The sequence below is a fragment of the Marmota marmota genome, unplaced genomic scaffold, assembly GCF_001458135.2.
Source record: "Marmota marmota marmota unplaced genomic scaffold, marMar, whole genome shotgun sequence".
Taxonomy (NCBI): Eukaryota; Metazoa; Chordata; class Mammalia; order Rodentia; family Sciuridae; genus Marmota; species Marmota marmota.
This window is the reverse complement of record NW_025999900.1, coordinates 41,722,668-41,742,221: the sequence shown is the minus strand read 5'-3', so window position 1 is coordinate 41,742,221 and position 19,554 is coordinate 41,722,668. Positions and strand designations below refer to the sequence as shown.

Here is a 19,554-nt window from a genome sequence, read left to right as displayed (position 1 = left end):
CCATCGTGCCTATTAGGTCGTGTAGAAGAAGTTTGATTGGCTAGAAATGCTCCCGATTGCGGAAGAGGGGCCGCACCAGTAGAACCGGGGCGGAGTCCTGAGGAGACAGGCAGGGGGCAGCGGGGCTGATTGCCGCTCGGCCCCGCCTCTGAGAGGACAAGATGGGCGGGGACAGCGGGCTGCCTTCTGGCCCGGCTCCTTGGAGCGGAGCGGGGCGGGGCGCAGGCGGACCGCAGGCGGACCTCAGCAGTGGTTGCTGGTGACAGGTCGCCTGACTGGGCTCCTCCCAGCGCCCGCCCCGACTAGTTTATCTTGTGACCGCGGCAGCCACTTCGTATTTCGAGCTTGGCGCCTCGTTATCCACGATGGGTTTCCTGGCTATAGCGATCCTGCTCCTGGCGTTCTTCGCTACCATCCAGGCCGAGCCGGTGCATTACAAGGACTGCGGTGAGACTCTCGCCCGCCCGAGATTCCTGCGCCCTCTGCGCAGCGGCGCCCAACGCTGAGACCCCGGGGCCGGGTTGGGCGGGTTCCTGGGATGACGAGGCTCAGCCTGGACTCCGGGTGCAGTGGACTGGATTGGGGGAGGAAGTACCGGCCTTGACGAAACTTACCGCATACAACTTTGTATCTTTCCTGTGCAACAACTCGTGTTTGGGGAGGGGGGGTCCTTGTACGCTTTTTAGGTGGTGCTCTTGCTGAAGTTCCCTAAAGTTTGCAGGGAAGATATCTGAAGGTCTGTATACAACATAGGGGTTGAAGGAAGGGGCGCTCTCTCTTTTTCTCTCCCTCTCTTTCTTCCTTTTTTCTTTTTCTCTCTCCCCCTTCTTTCTTTCCTCCCTCCCTTCCTCTTTCGTTTATTTAGGGGGTACTGGGGATTGAACCCAGAGGCACTTTACCACTGAGCTACATCCCCAGCCCTTTCTATTTTGTATTTTAAAACTAAGTCTAGCTGGGTGTGGTGGTGCATGCCTGTAAACCCAGGGGCTTGGGAGGCTGAGGCAGGAGGGTCATGAGTTCAAGGACAGCCTCAGCAATGGTGAGCGCTAAGCAACTCAGTGAGACCCTGTCTCTAAATAAAATACAAAAAGGGCTGGGGATGTGACTCAGTGCTTAAGTGCCCCTGGGTTCAATCACCCACCCCACGCACAAAAAAAGAAAAAGAAAAAGAAAGAAAGGGAAGGAAGGAAGGAAGGAAGGGAGGGAGGGAGGAAGGAAGGAAGGAAGGAAGGAAGGAAGGAAGGAAGGAAGGAAGGAAGGAAGAAAGTCTCACTAAATTGCTTAGGTCCTCGCTAAATTGCTGAGGCTGGCCTCAAACTTGCCATCTTCCTTTCTTTGCCTCCCAAGTCACTGGGATTATAGGCATGCACTACCGGCAGAAAGATCGAAAGTTTCCCTTGGGCTATAGAATTTTGTGATTTTTAATCAGTTTTTCCTCCTATAAAAATCATGTTTCTAATCATATCTTATGACACATTATTCCCTGTTGATGCTGTGGTTGGAATCTTTGTTGGAAAATACAACAGGTATAGAAATTCTGAGTTCATCAATGCATTCTACTGTCATGAATAACTAGAAAGAACAAATTTTTTAAAGAAAAGAAATTCTGAGTTCATTTAGTCAAGTCTATAAAATTAATTGTTGGAGCAGAACTCCAGCAGTTGTATTGAAAGGTAGAGATGGAAAGGTATAATGATCAATGAAAGAGGTCTGAAACTGATTTTGCAAAATATGTGAGCAGGAAGGAAACATGGAGATCACATAGTCAATCGTGAATTCCAGAGATGTTAGGTAACCTACCTAAAGTTATACAGCAGAATGGGAAAACAGGGTAAGTTTGCTCCTTTATATCCAGTGCTGGGGTAATAGTAACTGCTTACTAAATATTTGCTGAAAAAGCAGATGAGGTAATATATATATTTCCCACTGGGTCATCAAAACTCACGTTGAGGGAAAAGCAAAGTTGGGGACTTGGGAAATAAGAATTAATAAAGGCCTATTAACACTTAGCAAATGTTAAGCAAAATGTTCCACTGAATTAGAGGACTGGCATTTAAAAGATGCTACTATTGCTTCAAACTACTGCCTTTCCCTGCATTAAACTGAGTGTCCCACATTTGGATGAAGACACTATGTTAATTGTTTGGAGGTACTGGAGATGAACCCAGTGATTCTCTACCATGTGCTACATCCCCAGCTTTTTTTTTTTTTTTTGAGACAGGGTCTCACTCAATTTTTCAGGTTGGCCTCTAACTTTCAGTCCTCCTGTCACAACCTAACAAGTCTCCAGGATTATAGACTTGTGCCACTACACCGCTGGACTCTATTAATTTTAATTTTAATAATGCATTCGGTCCTCACAGTCTGTTTTACAGAAGAGGAAACTAAGAAACATAGAATACCTTGCTTAAGATTTTACAACTAGGGGCTGGGGATGTGGCTCAAGTGGTAGCACACTCGCCTGGCATGCGTGCGGCCCAGGTTCGATCCTCAGCACCACATACAAACAAAGAAGTTGTGTCCACCGAAAAACTAAAAAATAAATATTAAAAAAAAAAATTCTCTCTCTCTCAAAAAAAAAAAAAAAAGATCTCACAACTAGTAAGCAGTAGGAAAGAGGTGGGTCTTTGTGACCCACTTTAGATTTAAATAGTAACATTAAAAAAGAAGTGAAATAAATCTGGAAATTATTCTATTCACTTGGGGAAAAAACAAACAGGTAAACACCTATAGGAAGAACTTCTTAAAGAGAAGTAGGATTCCCATCACAGCTTTTCAATATACTTTTTTTTCATAATTAATAAGCCAGCTAGCATGATTTTTATTAGTTATGACTAATTTGAACACAGACTGTAATGTGATCAGTGAATTACAATTTAGAAATATTCATATTATTGAATCTCTTTAGAAAAATTACACCAAAATATTACAGAAATGTATATTGATTGCTATATCAGGTTTTTTTCCCTTTTATTTTATTTTTTTAATTTTTAATTTGTTTTAATTAGTTATACATGACAGTATAATGCACTTATATACATTGATATATCATACATAGATGGGATATCATTTCTCATTTTTCTGAGTATACATATTATGGAATCACATTGGTCATACAGTAAGAATGTCTGTTTCATTCTACTATCTTTCTTAACCCCATATCCCCTGCCTTCTCCTCCTTTCTCAATTTACTTTTGAATTGACAAATATAATGTAAAAACTTCAGCAACCACATCAAAAGATTTTGCATTCCACTTTCCACCCACTTTCCCCTGGGGTGGGATTTCCTCAAGTGAGAAATAGAACTAAGCAAACTTTGGTTTTGTAATGTTTGCAAGTTAGAGCTCAGTTTGTTCTATTGACCCTGGAAGTTCAAGAAGCTCTTGTTCTTGTAAGGGGAAAAAAAATGGATGAAAGAGTTACAAGTACAACTTTTTACTTTGATCCTACTAGATCATGTGACCTCACCTTTAAAGAATCAGGTAGACTATAGACATCGAAAGCCTTAATGTAGGTGCTGAGATCAACAGATTGTTAAAGTTCAGGGATTTTTGTTTATTTTCTGTCTACAGAAGGTGGGATGAAGTGAAAGAGGGTACATCTCACATTATTTAGGGTGCTGAATATGTTCAGTTTAAGAAGTTTACTATAAGTGGGGTATGGTGGTGCTCATCTGTAATCCCAGTGAATGGGAAGGCAAAGGCAGAAGGATCACAAATTTGAGGCCAACTTCAGCAATTTAGCAAGGTCCTAACCAACTTAGCCAGAGACTCTGTCTCAAAAAAAAAAAAAAAGAAAGAAAGAAAAAAACTTTAAAAGGGCTGGGTATGTGGCTCAATGGTAAATTGCCTCTGGGTTCAATCCCTAGTACCACCCCCCCCCCAAAAATAACTTTGCTATAAAGGAGAAGCAAGCTGAGGAATAAGTGTTATTTCCATCCTTGCTGTTGCAGTTGGTCAATATAACTTCATTTTTTATTTGATTGGAAGAGTCTGCTTTAAAAAGACTCTTCCACCAAGGGCAAGCACAGAGAAAGCAAAGTGCATCCACTTGGGCTTCTCAATTCATGTCCCACTTTTATAGTATTAAGCTAATTTGGTGACTGCGCCAAGTGTACTCTCAACCTGCAATTTGCCTGCTGTTTTCATGCATTCTGCTTTTAAGACAGTAAGACTCCATTCTGTTGACTACAAACATAATTTCTGTCCATGAAGTGTATTTGAGGTTGGAGGCTCAGCTTTGGTGTCAAACGAAGCCATCCAGGAATAGCTATTTAGATTAAATTAAGGGATCAAATCCAAATATGATAAGCATAATAAAGACTTAAATGGCACTACAGTGTTCCAGATACTCATCTAAAAGCTGCATGCATATGTGTTAACTCACCTACCCTCTAAGGCAGGTATGATTATTATCTTCAGATGTTAACTGTATTGCCCTGAAGTTACATGGTAAGTGATGGAGCTGGTGAGATTTCATACCCGAGCAGCAGGCTCCAGAATCTGCCTCTCAGCAATGATGGCTAAATGGCAACACTTGACCTAAACTGTTACTGTTAACCAGACTCCTTACTCAACATTCTCTTCCATTCAATTATCCAGTTTTAGGGGCCTAGATAGGGAAATGGGATTGTTTTTCAAAATTTGTACTTACCCGGTGCAGGTGGTTGCACACACTTGTAATCCCAGTGGCTCTTGGGAGGCTGAGGCAGGAGAACTGCAAGTCCAAAGCCAGTCTCAGCAAATTAACAAGGCCCTAAATAACTTGGGGAGAACCCATCTCTAAATAAAATATAAAAAAGGGCTGAGGATGTGGTTCAGCATTTAAGCACCCCTTGGTTTAATCCCCAGTAACCCCCCGCAAAAAAAAGACAAACGTGTGTGTGTGTGTGTGTGTGTGTGTGTGTGTGTGTGTAGCATTTATTATGTACAAAGAGCACATTTGTCGTTGATTAGAATGAGATTAAAAGAAAGAAAAAAAAAAGACACACTCCCTGCCTCAGGGACACTTTAGGGACCACTGATTTAGAAAGACACCAGAGCATAACTAAAAGATGATGGGAGGGATAGGGACAAATTGGGAGCAGCTGGTATCGGGATTGCAAATGGAAATAATAGTACTACAACTTAAGTCATCCTGGTGGCCCTTATGTGCTGCTTTACAGACCTGTTTTAAGATGGAAGGAGTTTCCTGATACCGCCACCCCAGGATCTAAAGTGGGAGCTGGAGGGCTTGCTTACTCTATATACTACGTAATTTGCTTCTATCAAATAGGAACAGTTTGTAACTCCTTTTAGGGAGAGATAGTTCAGAGACTTATAGAGAATATTAGCTATTCCTTAGTATCTTATTCTCTTCTTTTAGCTAACTCCTTTTAAACCTAATTTGTGAATCATTAATTTTTGAAACTGCGTAATCAATTTTTGAAACTGGCAGGTCAGATTAATTCTATTGATGACTCTTCCTCGCATCTTCCTGCACTGCCTTATTTTTAAAACACATATAGTGTTTGTAAGCATATCATTTAGTTATATAGACATAGGCCAAGTAAGTACTTTAAAGGAAAGGAAACCTAGACTCCATGTTCTTGTTTAACACAACTGATATTTCTGCCATCTTGACTGTGTGAAACAGCCCTATCTGGAGTGAAGTTAAATTTGGGTCCTAAGTTTTATTGGAGCTATAAAAACCTTGACCTCTGTCCTCTGTATCTCTTTGATTCTTGAAAAAAAAAATCAAGGTCCTAATGACTTAGTCAAGATTTGAGGCACTGCCTATTATTTTTTGAGCCAAAATATCTCATGACTTATAGAGCAGGACTCAGGTTTCTTCCCCATGGAAGACAACAGAATCCAGTACTATGGAAAGAGTGCAGTTCACAGTTCAGAAATGGAAATAACTTCTCTCAAGAGTCATTTCCTCTCAAGATGGAAGGTAATTCTTTCTAGGGTCATTCCTCTTTGCAGGGTTAAGATGGTCATTCTTCTTAAATTTCTTAGTCCACTTGCAAGTGGGTGGGCTTCAGGATCAAATTTAAAAAGCCAAGACTGGACATTCTGACACATTTCATTGTTTTACCCATACCTTTAGTAGTAATCCTTTGTTTCTTTAGGAAGCCAGGCTGAGGTGAAAAAAAATGAAGAGATTTCAAGAAGATAGGATACTAGGTTTACCAAATGGTTCACCAGGAGTTTAAGGAAAGGCTATAAAATCTGGACAGAAGTTTCTTCATCACTGGAAATCACAAAGGATATGGGGTTGAACCTCTAAGACAAAAAGAGAATAATCATGAGGTGAAGGAAACCTAACAAGGTTTTTTTGGTTGAGTTTGAGCCAGGATCTTCATCCAGGTTCCTCAGAGAGTTCTCAGTCTGAATTCCTTAGTGTGTCCTTTCATTTGTCACCGTGGCTGTGTATGTAAACCTTCCTCCAGGTTCCATGACAGGGCTTCCAAGTCTTAGACCTGTTCATTCTAGGCAGTGTGACCTTGGAGAAGTCACAGTAATCCTTCTGCTCTTCTGTTTTCTAACCTCTAAAACAAGGATGGTAAAGTCATTGTGCTGTTATTTTTATTTTTTTCCTTATCCTCAGGGGCCTCAGCTTTCTCTCGTTCTTGCCACCCATGATATAATCTTTATTCTAAACATAGAATGACTCAGGAGCTAAGAACCCCTGGAGCCTGGAACTCTAAAGAGGTTCTATCTTTCCTGAGTTCTGGCAGACTTCCCAACAAATAATAAGCACCTTAAAACAGAATTTGCTCTTGAAGAATTTGGGATAGAAAGATGATATAACTCTTTTTTGTTTGTTTTGCAGTACCGAGGGTTGAAGACAGGGGCACTCTACCTCTGAACTTCATCCCTAGCCCTTTTTTTAAATTTTGAGACAGGGCCTCACTAAGTTGCTGAGACTGGCCTCAAGCTTATGATCATCCTCAGCCTCCCAAGTAACTGGGATTACAGGCACATGCTACCACACTGGCTGATGTGACTCATTTCTGAGCTTCCTCCTTGGAGGAAAAACAACCTTTTAGCTATTTTTACATAAGGTACAGTTTTTGAACAACTTTCATCAAATTTACATACTTACATCTTTGCTAGAAAGGGGAAATAGGAATATTTTTATTAAAGGAAGATTGGGGCAACTTTTTTGTTTTTTGGTACTGGGGATTGAACCCAGAGGTATTCTACTACTGAGCTACATCTCCAGCCCTTTTTTAATTTATATTTGAGAAGGGAACTTGTTAAGTTGTCCAGATTGGCCTTAAATTTTAATCTTCCTGTGAGGCAAACATTTTCAAGGCTTAAGTTTAAATTGTAACCCGCCCCCTTACCATTTGGAATGCAAAATAAGAATCTGGAAGCATTTGGAGTTTCTTTGATTGTAGTTTAATCTCTTTAATATAATCTTTTGTGTGCATGGTTTCTAACAAATATTATCTTTCTCTTTGTCAAGAGACCAACTGACTTCCTTTTTGTCCAATTTATAGGATATGGTTTTAGCAGCAAGACAAACCAAATTCTCATTTCTAATTGAAAGAATCCATACCAGGAAAGCATCAAAAAAGAACAGGCACTCACTAAACGGGAGACAGCGACCTTTCCGTTAGGTAGTGGTCAATATTTCCACCTATTTCAATAAGTTTTTTCTTTTTTCCCAGGTTCTAGAGTTGGAGTTATAAAAGAGGTAAATGTGAACCCATGCCCCAACCAGCCCTGTGAACTGAAGAAAGGACAGTCCTACAGTGTCAATGTCACCTTCACTAGCAGTGAGTAAACATGGTTTGACCTTAAATTTATGCTAAAGCATAGCATAAACATCAGGTATTAGAATCAACATGGGAACATAGGGGTGGAGGGTTGGTAGTCAGGAATTCTGTGACCTCCCTTCCAGTTTGTGCAAAGCTGGATTCACTATTCCCTTAGATACCCTTCTTGTACCAACTTCCCATATGCCCCTTTCTAAGAGCCCCTGGCTCCCAGACTCCCTCTAAGCCTGGAGGGTGATTTTCCTGTGTTCACGGGTTAGAAAAGACAGCATGACTTTTCTCTCTCCTACCTTGGCCCATATTGCACAGCAGGATTTTATAGCTACAGACTGTAACTTTAGTACAGATTCCAATACTGTAAACTTTGTAACTTCCCCAGAATGTTATTTCAAGCACCCTACCTTTTAGCCATTAAGCCTGCATCCATCTGAAAATGAAGGTACAATTAATACTTAGTAGCCTCTGTAAGGTTTAGAGAATCCACTGGGACACACAAACCACTTCTGAGCCATCTTCTTCAATGTGAAGAAGCAGTATTGGGTTATTGTCATGTACCACGTTCATCACATTCAGATTGCCAGAAAGAAGAAATGTAAAATGTTTATTTCTGGATAGAGTATCTACCTTGAATCTGTCTCTCATTTCTGTGCCATGGAACTTGACTAGACAGTCAATAAGAAAACTCAAAGTGCCTATCATGTCTTTTCCATGAGCCTACAGACTGCTCTAACTGTGAGCTCCCTGTTCTCTCTCTTGCACTGTACCATGGCCCCTCAATTATTAATAAATAAAAAAGTCAGGCGCAATGGTGCACATCTATAATCCCAGGGGCTCAGGAGGAAGGAAGGTTACAAGTTCAAAGCCAGCCTTGGCAATTTAGCAAGGCCCTAAGCAACTCAGTGAGAACCTATCTCTAAATAAAATACAGAAAGGGCTGGGATGTGACTCAGTAGTTAAGTACTCCTGGGTTTAACCCAAAAATAAAGAAATAAAAGAAATGCCTTCTAAACATAAGTCATCCCAATCCAGGCAGAAAGAATGAAACAGCCATTACTCTAAATCTCCAAAATACCTATCAGCTCATGACTCTTGATTAACTTCATAATACCTTTATTCCTTCTGCCCATTCTATCATATGGAGGGTAGAGGCTACCAAGAAATGTACCTCTTTTTAATCTTACCTAATATCTAAAAAGTTAACGATTTCATGTTGTAACAGATCATGGTATTAAAATATATTTATATACAATATACTTTTACAGAAACTCATGTAACTAGTAATTACTAAAATTTACTGCCGAAAAGTAGTTGCCTTCTCAGGTAAGCTTATTTCTCCAGGTAGCTCTGTTCTCCTGAGAAACTATGAAAGGCAGTGGAGAGCAAGGTGGGGTTAGGAGAGAGAAAACAGCTCCTGTTGCCTGGCAGGCTGGGTATCCCTACAATCCCAGCTACTCAAGAGCCTGAAGCGGAGGATCACAAGTTCAGGGCCAGCCTGGGCAGCTTAGCAAGACTCTCCATAAAATGAAAAGTTTAAGGGGCTGGGTTTGTAGCTCAGTGGTAAAGTGCTTGCCTCGCATATGTAGGGCACTGGGTTCAATCCTCAGCACCACATAAAAATAAATAAAGATACTGTGTGTTCATCTACAACTAAATAAATATATTTTTTAAAAGAAAAGTTTAAAAGTGTGGGGGGCGGGGGGAGCAGGGATAAAGCTCAGTGGTCGAGTGCTTGCTTAATATACAAGAGACCTGGGTTCAATTCCTGGTCTCCCACCGCCAAAAAAAAAAAAAAAAAAAAAAAAAAAAAAAAAAAAGCAGCCCCTGTTGATTGATTGCATGGTGCTAGGTACTGAGCATAACTGCGAGGAGAAGTACCTGGGAATTACGAAATGTGGACCTGCTGATTTGCTTGAGAACCTATCTGAAGATTTGATTTAGAGTTTTTAGATAGGCTATTTTCTTCACCTTCTGATTCTTTTTCCTCATAGGTACAGAATCTGAAAATAGCACAGCCTTTGTGGAAGGCATCCTGATGGGTGTGCCAGTCCCCTTTCCCATTCCTGAGTCTGATGGTTGTAAGAGTGGAATCAACTGCCCCATCCAAAAAGACAAGACCTATAGCTACATGAATAAACTGCCAGTAAAGACTGAATACCCCTCTGTAAGTGACACTGTTGAGGACTTTGGGGACCTTGGGACAGGATTAGAAACCTGAGGACAGGGGACTAGAAATCAAAGATTGGGGAACAGGGCACCTCATCTCTATGATGAAGAAGCAGGAGACTTAAGGGAGAGGAGAAAGATTTGAATGTTAGAATCATGAAGAAGGGCAGATATTTTTATGTGCCTTTGTTCTTTCACTGGACCTAATGACATCATTTTTACATATAGTATTTTACTTGATATCATGAACAACCTGTGTGGAGGTGATATCAGCTCTGTCTCAGAGACAAAGAAGTCTGAGCCTTTGATGTTATATAGTTAGTGGCTATAAGAATAGCCTAAGTTTAAAGCTGAGTCTTGTAACTCCCAAGCCTGTGCAATGTTAAAACATTTCAATGAGGTACCAGATAGTTCAAGGTCCGAGTTGACTTAACATTGTCATCAGAAAATCTTGATTTTTCCTTCAATCTCTTAACAAGAGAACAATACAGTTTGTTAGCTCTATAGCAGAGAGGTAACTTATTGCACCCTCTCTTCTTACCTCTACCTATACCTCTGACCCATCCCTGCTTACCTATGTTTTCTGCCAAGCACTTCTGAGTAGATGGTGCCGGGGTGAGCCTGTTTAAAGGTATGACTCGTAGCTGGGTGTGGTGGTGCACAATTATAATCCCAGTGACTTGGGAGGCTGAGGCAAGAGGGATCACAAGTTCAAGGCCAGCCTAGGCAACTTAGCAAGACCCTGTCTCAAAATAAAAAATAACAAGGACTGGAGATGTAGTTCAGTGGTAGAGTGCCCCTGGGTTCAACCCCCAATATATAAAGAGATTCACATATAGGGAATCTATGCTTAAGGGATGTTAGCAACCCTGAAGGTCAGAGACAGGTTTGTAAAATAGCAGAGTAGGCCATGTGATCCTGGGACCTTCCAAACCCCAGTTATGTACAGTGTCTAGTCAGGGCTGCACGCAGGGTAGGTATTTAACATTTGATAGTCACTTGATTTAAGTCACTCTTAAATGAATTACATTTAATTTGAAAATTAGCTCAAACTGCATTAGTCAATACTAAGTAAGTGAAGCAGTAGTTCATGCATATAGTCATAAAAAACTTACAAAGCAAGTTTCCAAAAGCTTTTATCCTTGTCAATCAAATATTGCATGGTGAAGAAACCTTTGAGTACAAAAGAGAGGTAGTAACTAATGACAAGTGAGCTGATGTCTACATAAGAAAGGACCTGCGGGTGTCGGTGAGTTAAGAATTGGAAGAAACAGGGCTGGGAATGTGGCTCAGGGGTTGAGTACCCTGAGTTCCATCCCTGGCACCAAAATAAAAAGTCTTTGGGCCATCTTTTGTGCTTTGACATTTATATTTCTGGTTAACAAGAAAGTTGCCTTATACCTAAGAATCTTTCTGTTCCTTAAGATTACTATTGGAGGGCTGGGGTTGTGGCTCAATGGTAGAGTGCTTACCTAGCACATGTGAGGCACTGGGTTCGATCCTCAGCACCACATAAAAATAAATAAATAAAATAAAGGTATTGTGTCCATCTACAACCAAAAAAAAAAAAAAAATTACTATTGGAGAAGGTTAGATTAGACTGCCAAATATTAAATGTAAAATTATTATTCCCAGAAGGCTTTATGTAAATGTCATTGATCTAAGAGGGACAAGAATGCTTTAGAAATTATATTTGATAGATTGACTTTTAGAATGGCTATTGTTAACACCAAATCATAGGCATAACTTGGTTCATTCCTCTAAGTTTAAGCCACAGTTGGTGCCCATTTCCTAAGTGGGCTTCCTAATGGCATGATTTAAGAAGAAAACTATGAGGAATTAGGTGGTTGTTTTTTATAATTTCTATTTAGGCTACATAATTAAGCCACTTATGGATTAAGGTCAAGTCCTCATTTCATTTTTCCCAATTCATTTTCTCTTTTTCCAGATAAAACTGGTAGTAAAGTGGCAACTTGTGGATGACAGACAAAATTCCTTCTTCTGCTGGGAAATCCCAATACAGATCAAAAGCTAGAGCTATTTGATGCTGATTTGTCTATGTGGAGGTGAGAGGGCATGGGTGGAGGGAGGGGAAGAAATCCAACCTGAAACTGCATGAGTGCCATAAGATGAAAGGAAATTCATCATGAAAGGAAATTATGCCTCTCAACTTCCAAAAGCATCTGAGGCCCTGTTTCTTAGAACTGGTACCTTTGTAATATCCTTTGTAAAAAGGTGGAAGGAAAGAAGAGAAAGTGAAGTGAAACTGTAGGGTTTGGTTCAACTGTCTCCATTGTTTTTTGCTGTTGGAATAAGGTGGGCCCAACCTGATAGAACAAAGGAAGTTGCTTAGGGCTATCAGATACCTTCCCTAGGGCTACTGGGCTTCCAAACCACTTCTGTCTAACTGGGATGTTACATCTACAGGTTCCTCCTCTATAAGTGCCTCACTGAGTCTGGTGCATCTGAACAAGAAATCTGCTGGCTCTGAACAGCACCTCCACCTCCATTGCCTCAACAGTAGTGATCTGTTCTCTACTGATATCCAGAGATTCATAGGAGATGTCATGTTCTACAGCAGAAAGTCAGCTGTGGATAACTGGTTCTCTGTGGTTATCTCATGTCTTTTGTTCTGTCTTAGGTGGTTTTCGTTAAAGGCAACAGTTGGTTACCAGATATTTGATTCTTTTTTTTTTTTTTTTAACAATATTAACTTGTATCCTCTTTCTGAACCTGGAAATGAACCTTCGTATAAATAAAAACTTGTCAGTCTTGTCTTCTGCATTTGGGCTGTGGTCATGTGCTTCTTACACATAGTGCATTCCCCAGACCTGTGGGAGGTGGGTACCCAGTTCCATGTCCCTGAGAGACTCTCTTTCCTCCTTTTTCCCAGTTAGACCTCATCTATCTTTTGATACAAAGTGACCTTGTTTCACTTTATTTTGCACAATCTTAGACCACAGAGTATGCTTGATAGAAACAGTGAAAGCAAACATCACCTAGTTGAATAATAACACCTGAAAGGGTGAGGCATGGTGATCTTTTGGGAACCATCCACCATGATGGAGAAAGCCTCAGAGATTACAAATAAAATGTGAAGTTGAAGCAGGTACTGGTCAAATTAGCTAAAGTTTGGAGTTTTCTGCTCTCAAGGTAAAAAGTATAATTATGGGGTGCATAGTTTGCCATTTCAAATCCACATACTGTGAGCTTTTAGGTGGGACCGGGGTTATCACGATATTCATAACTGAGTTGCGTAATGAGCACCTTGGAAAGTCATCCATTGTTTTTTTTTTAAGAGAGAATTTTTAATATTTATTTTTCAGTTTTTTCAGCGGACAGAACATCTTTGTTTGTATGTGGTGTAGAGGATTGAACCCGGGCCACACGCATGCCAGGCGAGCACGCTACCGCTTGAGCTACATCCCCAGCCCCAAGTCATCCATTGTTAAATAAAAATAACTCTTTTCTCAGTTGAGTTCTGACAAAATGTTTATGAGCAGATAATTCATTTTGGTCCAGTTCTTATTATGCCCATAAGTTCACAGACCCTTGAATTTCTTTGGCCTGTGAGTTTCCCAGGATAAACCACCAGGGGACAGCAATGGGTCAGGAATGAAGTTATCAACACCCAAGTTTGCTAGTTAATGCTGGCAGCCGTTCAACCACAGTACCATTTAAGCCATCTTTCATATATCCTATCCCACTGAGTCTAGAGGAACAGCCCACCTTGTCTCCCAATGCAGACCCCAAACGTATCAGAATTGTGTGAATCCCAAAGGTGGTTAAGTGCTGTGGTCTCTGGCTTCAAACTGCCTGTGGTTGAATCTGGCTCCACCATTTAATTCATAGGACTACAAATGAGAGCTTTCAATCCCTTCATCTCTCTGTGTTTCAGTTTCCTTATCTGTTAAGTAGGGATAATGATAGGAGGGGAGGGCTGAGAGGATTAAATGAAATGAGGCATGTGAAACGCTTAGATGACCCATGGCATGTATTATACTTGTTGTCAAAGTTAGCTTTTGTTGTAGGAGACAGACACTGTTCTTTGTCTGGAAATAGCAGGAAAATCAGGAGGTTCAGTCTGATGTGTGTGATGTCTCCTTAGGAGTGAGGCTAGCTTCTGTGCACAGGAACTTCCTCGGGGACTCAGAAAAACTCAGTTTTTATGCATGTTTGCTGACTCCCTATTCCCAGAAGATTCCTCATGCTTTTTAGCTTCTTTGAGGTTAGCAGCTACCTGCCCTCGTGTGTTTTAAAAAAAGGACAAAAGCAGCTCAGCTAGTATAATGCACTCTTCCCTGAGAAGGGGAACCCAACAGCTGGGTCTATTTACCCATCAGCCATCAGGAGGCTCTGCAGATCCTGCAACTGTGGGTTAGGTTGGCTCCTGTGGGGGGATTAGTTTGAAAGGTCTCCTACAACAGAAAGTTCACAGTGGTTAACACTGGGAAGCACTGAATCTTAAGTATACAAAGAAAAAATGAGAAGCACCTCTGCTTATAGAATAAAGGGAACACACAATGTAACACCTCAGATCCCCAGTTTGGGAGAAGGTCAAATGTGAGTGCTGGTATCTAGCCCAATCTTCATGCTAGTAAAAGCAACAAGCATGGAATCATTTCAAATGCTGCATACTTGGTTTTGAAATGGCAGTTGATTTTTCTTTTGTCCTTTCCTTTTTTTTTTTTTTTTTTTTTTTAAGAAACAGTCTTATGATTATGCTTTGCAAAGGTGATAAAACAGACTGGTCTCAAAAAACACCCGCAGGCATAGGAAAGGTGACCTGAAATAGTTCCACTTAAAATGATGTTGGATTAACCATTCACTGCAGATAATCCAAAAAGCAAAGAATGCTTCAAGGACTAGGTTGGTATGAGGACAGTCATGGCACATAGAAGAGTGCTGGCACGGGGAGTTGGGTGTACAAAAGTCATCAAGGTGAGAGTCACATTCATTTACCAAGGGCCTTCTCAGAAGCAGACAACCAGGAATAGAAGTCAGGGTGTGCCTTACTCAAAGGCCTGGGATACTCAGTTGAGTTGTTTGCTGGGAATGTTAACTGGAGGACAGTGTTGTGTGACCCAAGGTAGAAAGTGGCTCTGGATCTCCACCCATGTTGCCTAAAAGTCTTTAGAGGAGTTGGGCCATTTTAGGTGGCTATCTTTTTCTCTGGAGAGAATATCCTGGCCTGTCTTTCAGTTTCTAAACTGAATCCGATTCACTTATAGCTGTCAATTGACTAGCAACTAAATGGTCTGGGTGTTGGTTTCCATGGAAACAGCTAAAAGGCCCATTGCTATGGGAACCTACCATGTTCTCCAGATCAGGGGTTTGGTTGCTAGAAAAGGGTAGTGGGAGGAGGGAGTCCAGGAACTGGGTTGCATAGGTGGCTTAAGGATCCCAGAAGAGGGTAAGCAATGTGTGTGAGCAGGTCTGGCAACCTCCTAGAGTGTCCTCTTCTACTTTCTGCAGGCCTTCCCGGTCTGTCCTCTGCTCATTGCCCCGTGGCAACCACCGAGCACAGATGCTTGTTGTTCCAAATGGACAGTAAGAGCATGCGATTCTGGAGCAGATTTGGCATATTGATGCTGTCACCCTCATCTGCAGGGGCTCTGAGAGGGAAAGTCCTGGCTCCTTCTGTCAGTCCCCTCTCCACAAATCATGTGTCCCAGATAAGCAGCCAGCAGGTGAAAGGATTAGCTTAGCTCTGACTGCCAGCGGGTCAGACCAATAACTTGGCAGACCAAACGGATGGCTGCTGGCCTTGAACATGGCAGACACTGGGTGTACCGGATCCAAAAGCAGAAGGACAGGTCAGCAGCAGCAGTCTCTGTTCTCTGCATTAGAGAAATGCATTATTTTGCTCTCTACACCCCTACCTAACCTCATGCTCACCCACCAAAGGGAGCCCTGCAGACAGATTCAAATATAAAAAGTGAGGCTTGATGGAGATTCTCAAAGCACCTGCACAATGGTCGGAAGATTCTTTTTGTGTTTTAAGGGAAATAACTCTTAAGCCAGTGTTCAGTGGCAAGATGCTTCTTTCCTGAAACAAAGAGAAAACATCCTCGAAGCTCTGCCCATTAACCATTGTAAATGTGTAAAGTATAGATTGAAGGGACTGACCTGTGTCATCTCCAGGGCCTCTGTCAGGATTAACAGCTTATGATCACTGAAGGGAAGCTTGAGCACCACAGGCAGGTGGACATAGACTAATCTCTTTTTAGTCCCCATACCTGTGAGGGTGAGGACAATCCCTGGAGTCCAGATGGGCTCAGGACCAAGGCTAAGGCCAAAACATTTGATTTAGAGATCATCTCAGATATGGTTTGGGTGTTGGTTTCCAAGGAACTTTCCCCTGAGTCTCCAGAGCTCTAAGATCGGTGGTGTTTCCTCTCCCAGTCTTGCCTGCTCCTGCCTGGAATTTTTGTTTGTTTTGTTTTTTATTTTTGTTTTGTTTGGTCCTGGGGGTTGAACCCAGAGGTACTCTACCACTGGGCTATATTGCCAGCCCTTACTATTTTTTTTTTTTTTTGAGATGGAATCTTGCTAAATGGCTTCAAATTTTCAATCCTCCTGCTTCAGCCACCCAGTAGTTGGGATAACAGGTGTGTGCCACCATGCTCTGCTGGAGTTTATTGATCTTGGCCCCTCCCAAGGAGTTGTAGAGCCTAGGAACCCGACACCAGAGAGAGAAGCCACCAGGATTTGGACTGCGCCACAGGACAGTGTGTAGTGGCAAGATGCTTCTTTCCTGAAACAAACAGAAAACATCCTAGAATCTTTGGGGAGGGTTTTTCACTTTGGAAGGCAGCTGTTAATTATAGATTTTAGTTGGGTTTGCATCTCATCTCTAACTTTCTCTGGCTGCTTGACTTTGGGGTAAGTTTATTAACCTCTTAAGGGCCCAATTTCCTCAGCTATAAAACAAAATGATAAGAATACCCACCTCTAGTGATAACATGAAGTGATAAGTACCCGAGAAAGGTCATTAGTATTATTATTATCATTGTCCTAGATAAGGAAGGAAGGTTGCAGCCATGGAAACTGCTGTGGCCTAGAATCATAGGCATTTGTCATGCATTAGTCTTCCAAATTTAATTCCAGGCACCTTTCAAGATAGATGGCCTCCCCAGTGCCCCACTCTGCTTTGCCTTCATTAAGCCAGAGTCTAATCCTCTCTTTATGACACTTAACCACATTCTTTTTCATGTCCAATTTTTGTGTGTCAGCTTACCTTCCGACTAGACTGTAAACATCTTGAGAATAGAGACTGCCCTTTCATCTTCAAGTAAATGCCTAGAACTTAGCACTCAGCAATTATTTAATGAATTTTTCTAGTAGAGAAAAAAAATGCTCTTTTTATTTAGGTTTCAAATCTGACCGTTTAACCCTCTAGCAGCCTTGTCTCCAAAGGGAAGGAAAGTAGCGGTAAACTTGGTGTCATTCCTCTGAAAAATAGCACTGGAGTGCCCTATCCTGGATTAGCTCTAGAGAAGACAGGCTCACATCTCCTAGAAGCCAGCTGTCATCTGTGACTAGGACTCACTGACAAGGCTACCTTGTCTCCAGCCTGAGGCTTCCTGGCCTCCCCTCGATTGCTGCTCTCTGGGTCACAGTGATGACTCTTAGCCGCAAATTGTATCAGATTGCCTCTGGGAAGAGGAAGCAGATCTGGTTTACGCAACTCTCTCCCCTTGGGTACACTGGATGTCTGCAGCCCTGGAGTCCCTCAGCTCCCCATCAGAACTTGCCAATGTGTGGCTCAGCAAGAACAAGGTCTAAGGTTCTAGAGAGCGTCTCCCAGATTGTGGTCAGGGAGAACTATCTCCCTTCAAGATGGGTAACAGGGAAAGTGTTGGGGTCAGGGACGAAAGCTGAGGAATATAGAAGAAAAGGCCTCCTCAGCCTGACTCGTGCCATGTGACCTTGTGAGTCAGTTAACCTCTTCTAGTTAAATACCCCACAGAAATGTTGACTGGTCAAAAGCAAATGATGGGTGTGCAAGTGTAGTTTAGAAATACAAAAGGAACACAGATGGCTACCAGTTGATCCCTTATGTTTTCCTGCTTAGATGCTGTTGACTGGATGATCTAGCTGGGAACACCCACAGAAACCCCCAAACCCCACAAGAAAAACAAAGTCCTAGATTTTATTTATAAGGACAAGGTTAACATTGACTCAATAAATACTTTGGCTATGGAACAGACCTATAATGCAGTTGACTCTTCTGAAATATTAGTTCTAGGGGTATTAAAAGACTCAGGTGAGCCAGGGGGCATGGTGGCGCACGCCTGTAATCCCAGCAGCTCTGGAGGCTGAGCCAAGAGGATCACGAGTTCAAAGCCGACTTCAGCAACTTAGGCCATAAGCAACTTAGTGACACCCTGTCTCTAAATAAAATATAAAAAATGGCTAGGGATGTGGCTCAGTGGTTAAGCAGCCCTGGGATGAATGTTCAGTACCAAAAAAAAAAAAGTACCCTTTGTCATCCTGATCATCTGCAGGCTAGTGGAACTTATATGAACAGGATAGTGTGCATTTCTTCAACTAACACTTACTGAGCAACTATTGTGTGCCAGTCACTGTGCTGAGTGCTGGGGATGGGGAAAAAAATGAATAAGGCAGAGTCCCTGCCTTCAAGGAGCTCAGAGTCTAATGGGGAAAGCTAGTGGCAAGCCATCAGTGTGATTTAGTGGTACAATGCCATCGCAGTTGCATGTACAGAATGCCATGGTAACAAGAAAGAAGAGCACTGTGGGTAATTCACTCTGGAAGAGAAAGAGCCAGGTTGAGCTTCGCTGGAAATAAAGGCATTTAACACTGTACTCAATCTTTCTTTTTTCTTTCTCTCTCTTGTTTTTTTTTTTTGGTATTGGGGATTGAACCCAGGGTCACTTAACCACCGAGACACAAGACGCATCCTCAGTCTTTTTTTTTTTTTCTTGAGATAGGGTCTTGCTAAGTTGCTTAGGGCCTTTCACTAAGCTGCTGAGGCTAGCCTCAAACTTGCAATCCTCCTGCCTCAGCCTCCCAAATTGCTGGAATTACAGGCATGCTCCACCATGCTAGCTCAGTCTTTATCAACCCATCCTTCATTCATTCTTTTATTCATCCGTTCAACAAACAACCCTGCCCTTTCTTTTCTAAGATTTTTTAGAATATTTATAGAAGTGAATTTACCTCCTCCAGAGCTGCTAGTGTTGTTTTCTCTTAAAGTTCCTCCTACTTAATTTACTATAGAACTAAACATATTTGGTTACATCCTGACTATGCACCCAGTATAAACCAGGTTAGAATTATCTGTTTGGACATTAGAATTCTGGCCTTCACCAGGTGTAGTGGCACATGCCAGTAATCCTAGCAATTTGGGAGACTGAAACAGGAGGATCGCAAGTCTGAGGCCAGCCTGGGCAACTTAGCAAGACCTGTCTCAAAATAAAAAGATAAAAAGAGCTGTCAGTATAGCTCAGTGGTAGCGTGACCCTGGGTTCAATCCCTAGTACCAAAACCCAATAACAACAAAAAGGTAGAATTCTGCGCACACACACAGCCACCACCCCCCCGGCCCCCGCCAGCCCATCTTGTGCCACTTCTCACTCTGTCCATGCTCCAACCAC

The 19,554-nt window shown here is 41.9% G+C and overlaps 1 protein-coding gene across 1 annotated transcript; it reads left to right on the top strand.

Annotated features, from left to right (window-relative positions):
- The first annotated feature begins 340 nt into the window (after positions 1–340).
- Positions 341–12,715, top strand: Npc2 (NPC intracellular cholesterol transporter 2). Its single transcript, XM_015493956.2, has 5 exons — positions 341–447; positions 7,661–7,768; positions 9,757–9,929; positions 11,880–11,997; positions 12,359–12,715. Exons 1-4 carry the CDS (start codon positions 366–368, stop codon positions 11,964–11,966), a joined length of 450 nt encoding a protein of 149 aa, XP_015349442.1. The 5' UTR covers positions 341–365; the 3' UTR covers positions 11,967–11,997; positions 12,359–12,715.
- The last annotated feature ends 6,839 nt before the right edge of the window (positions 12,716–19,554 follow it).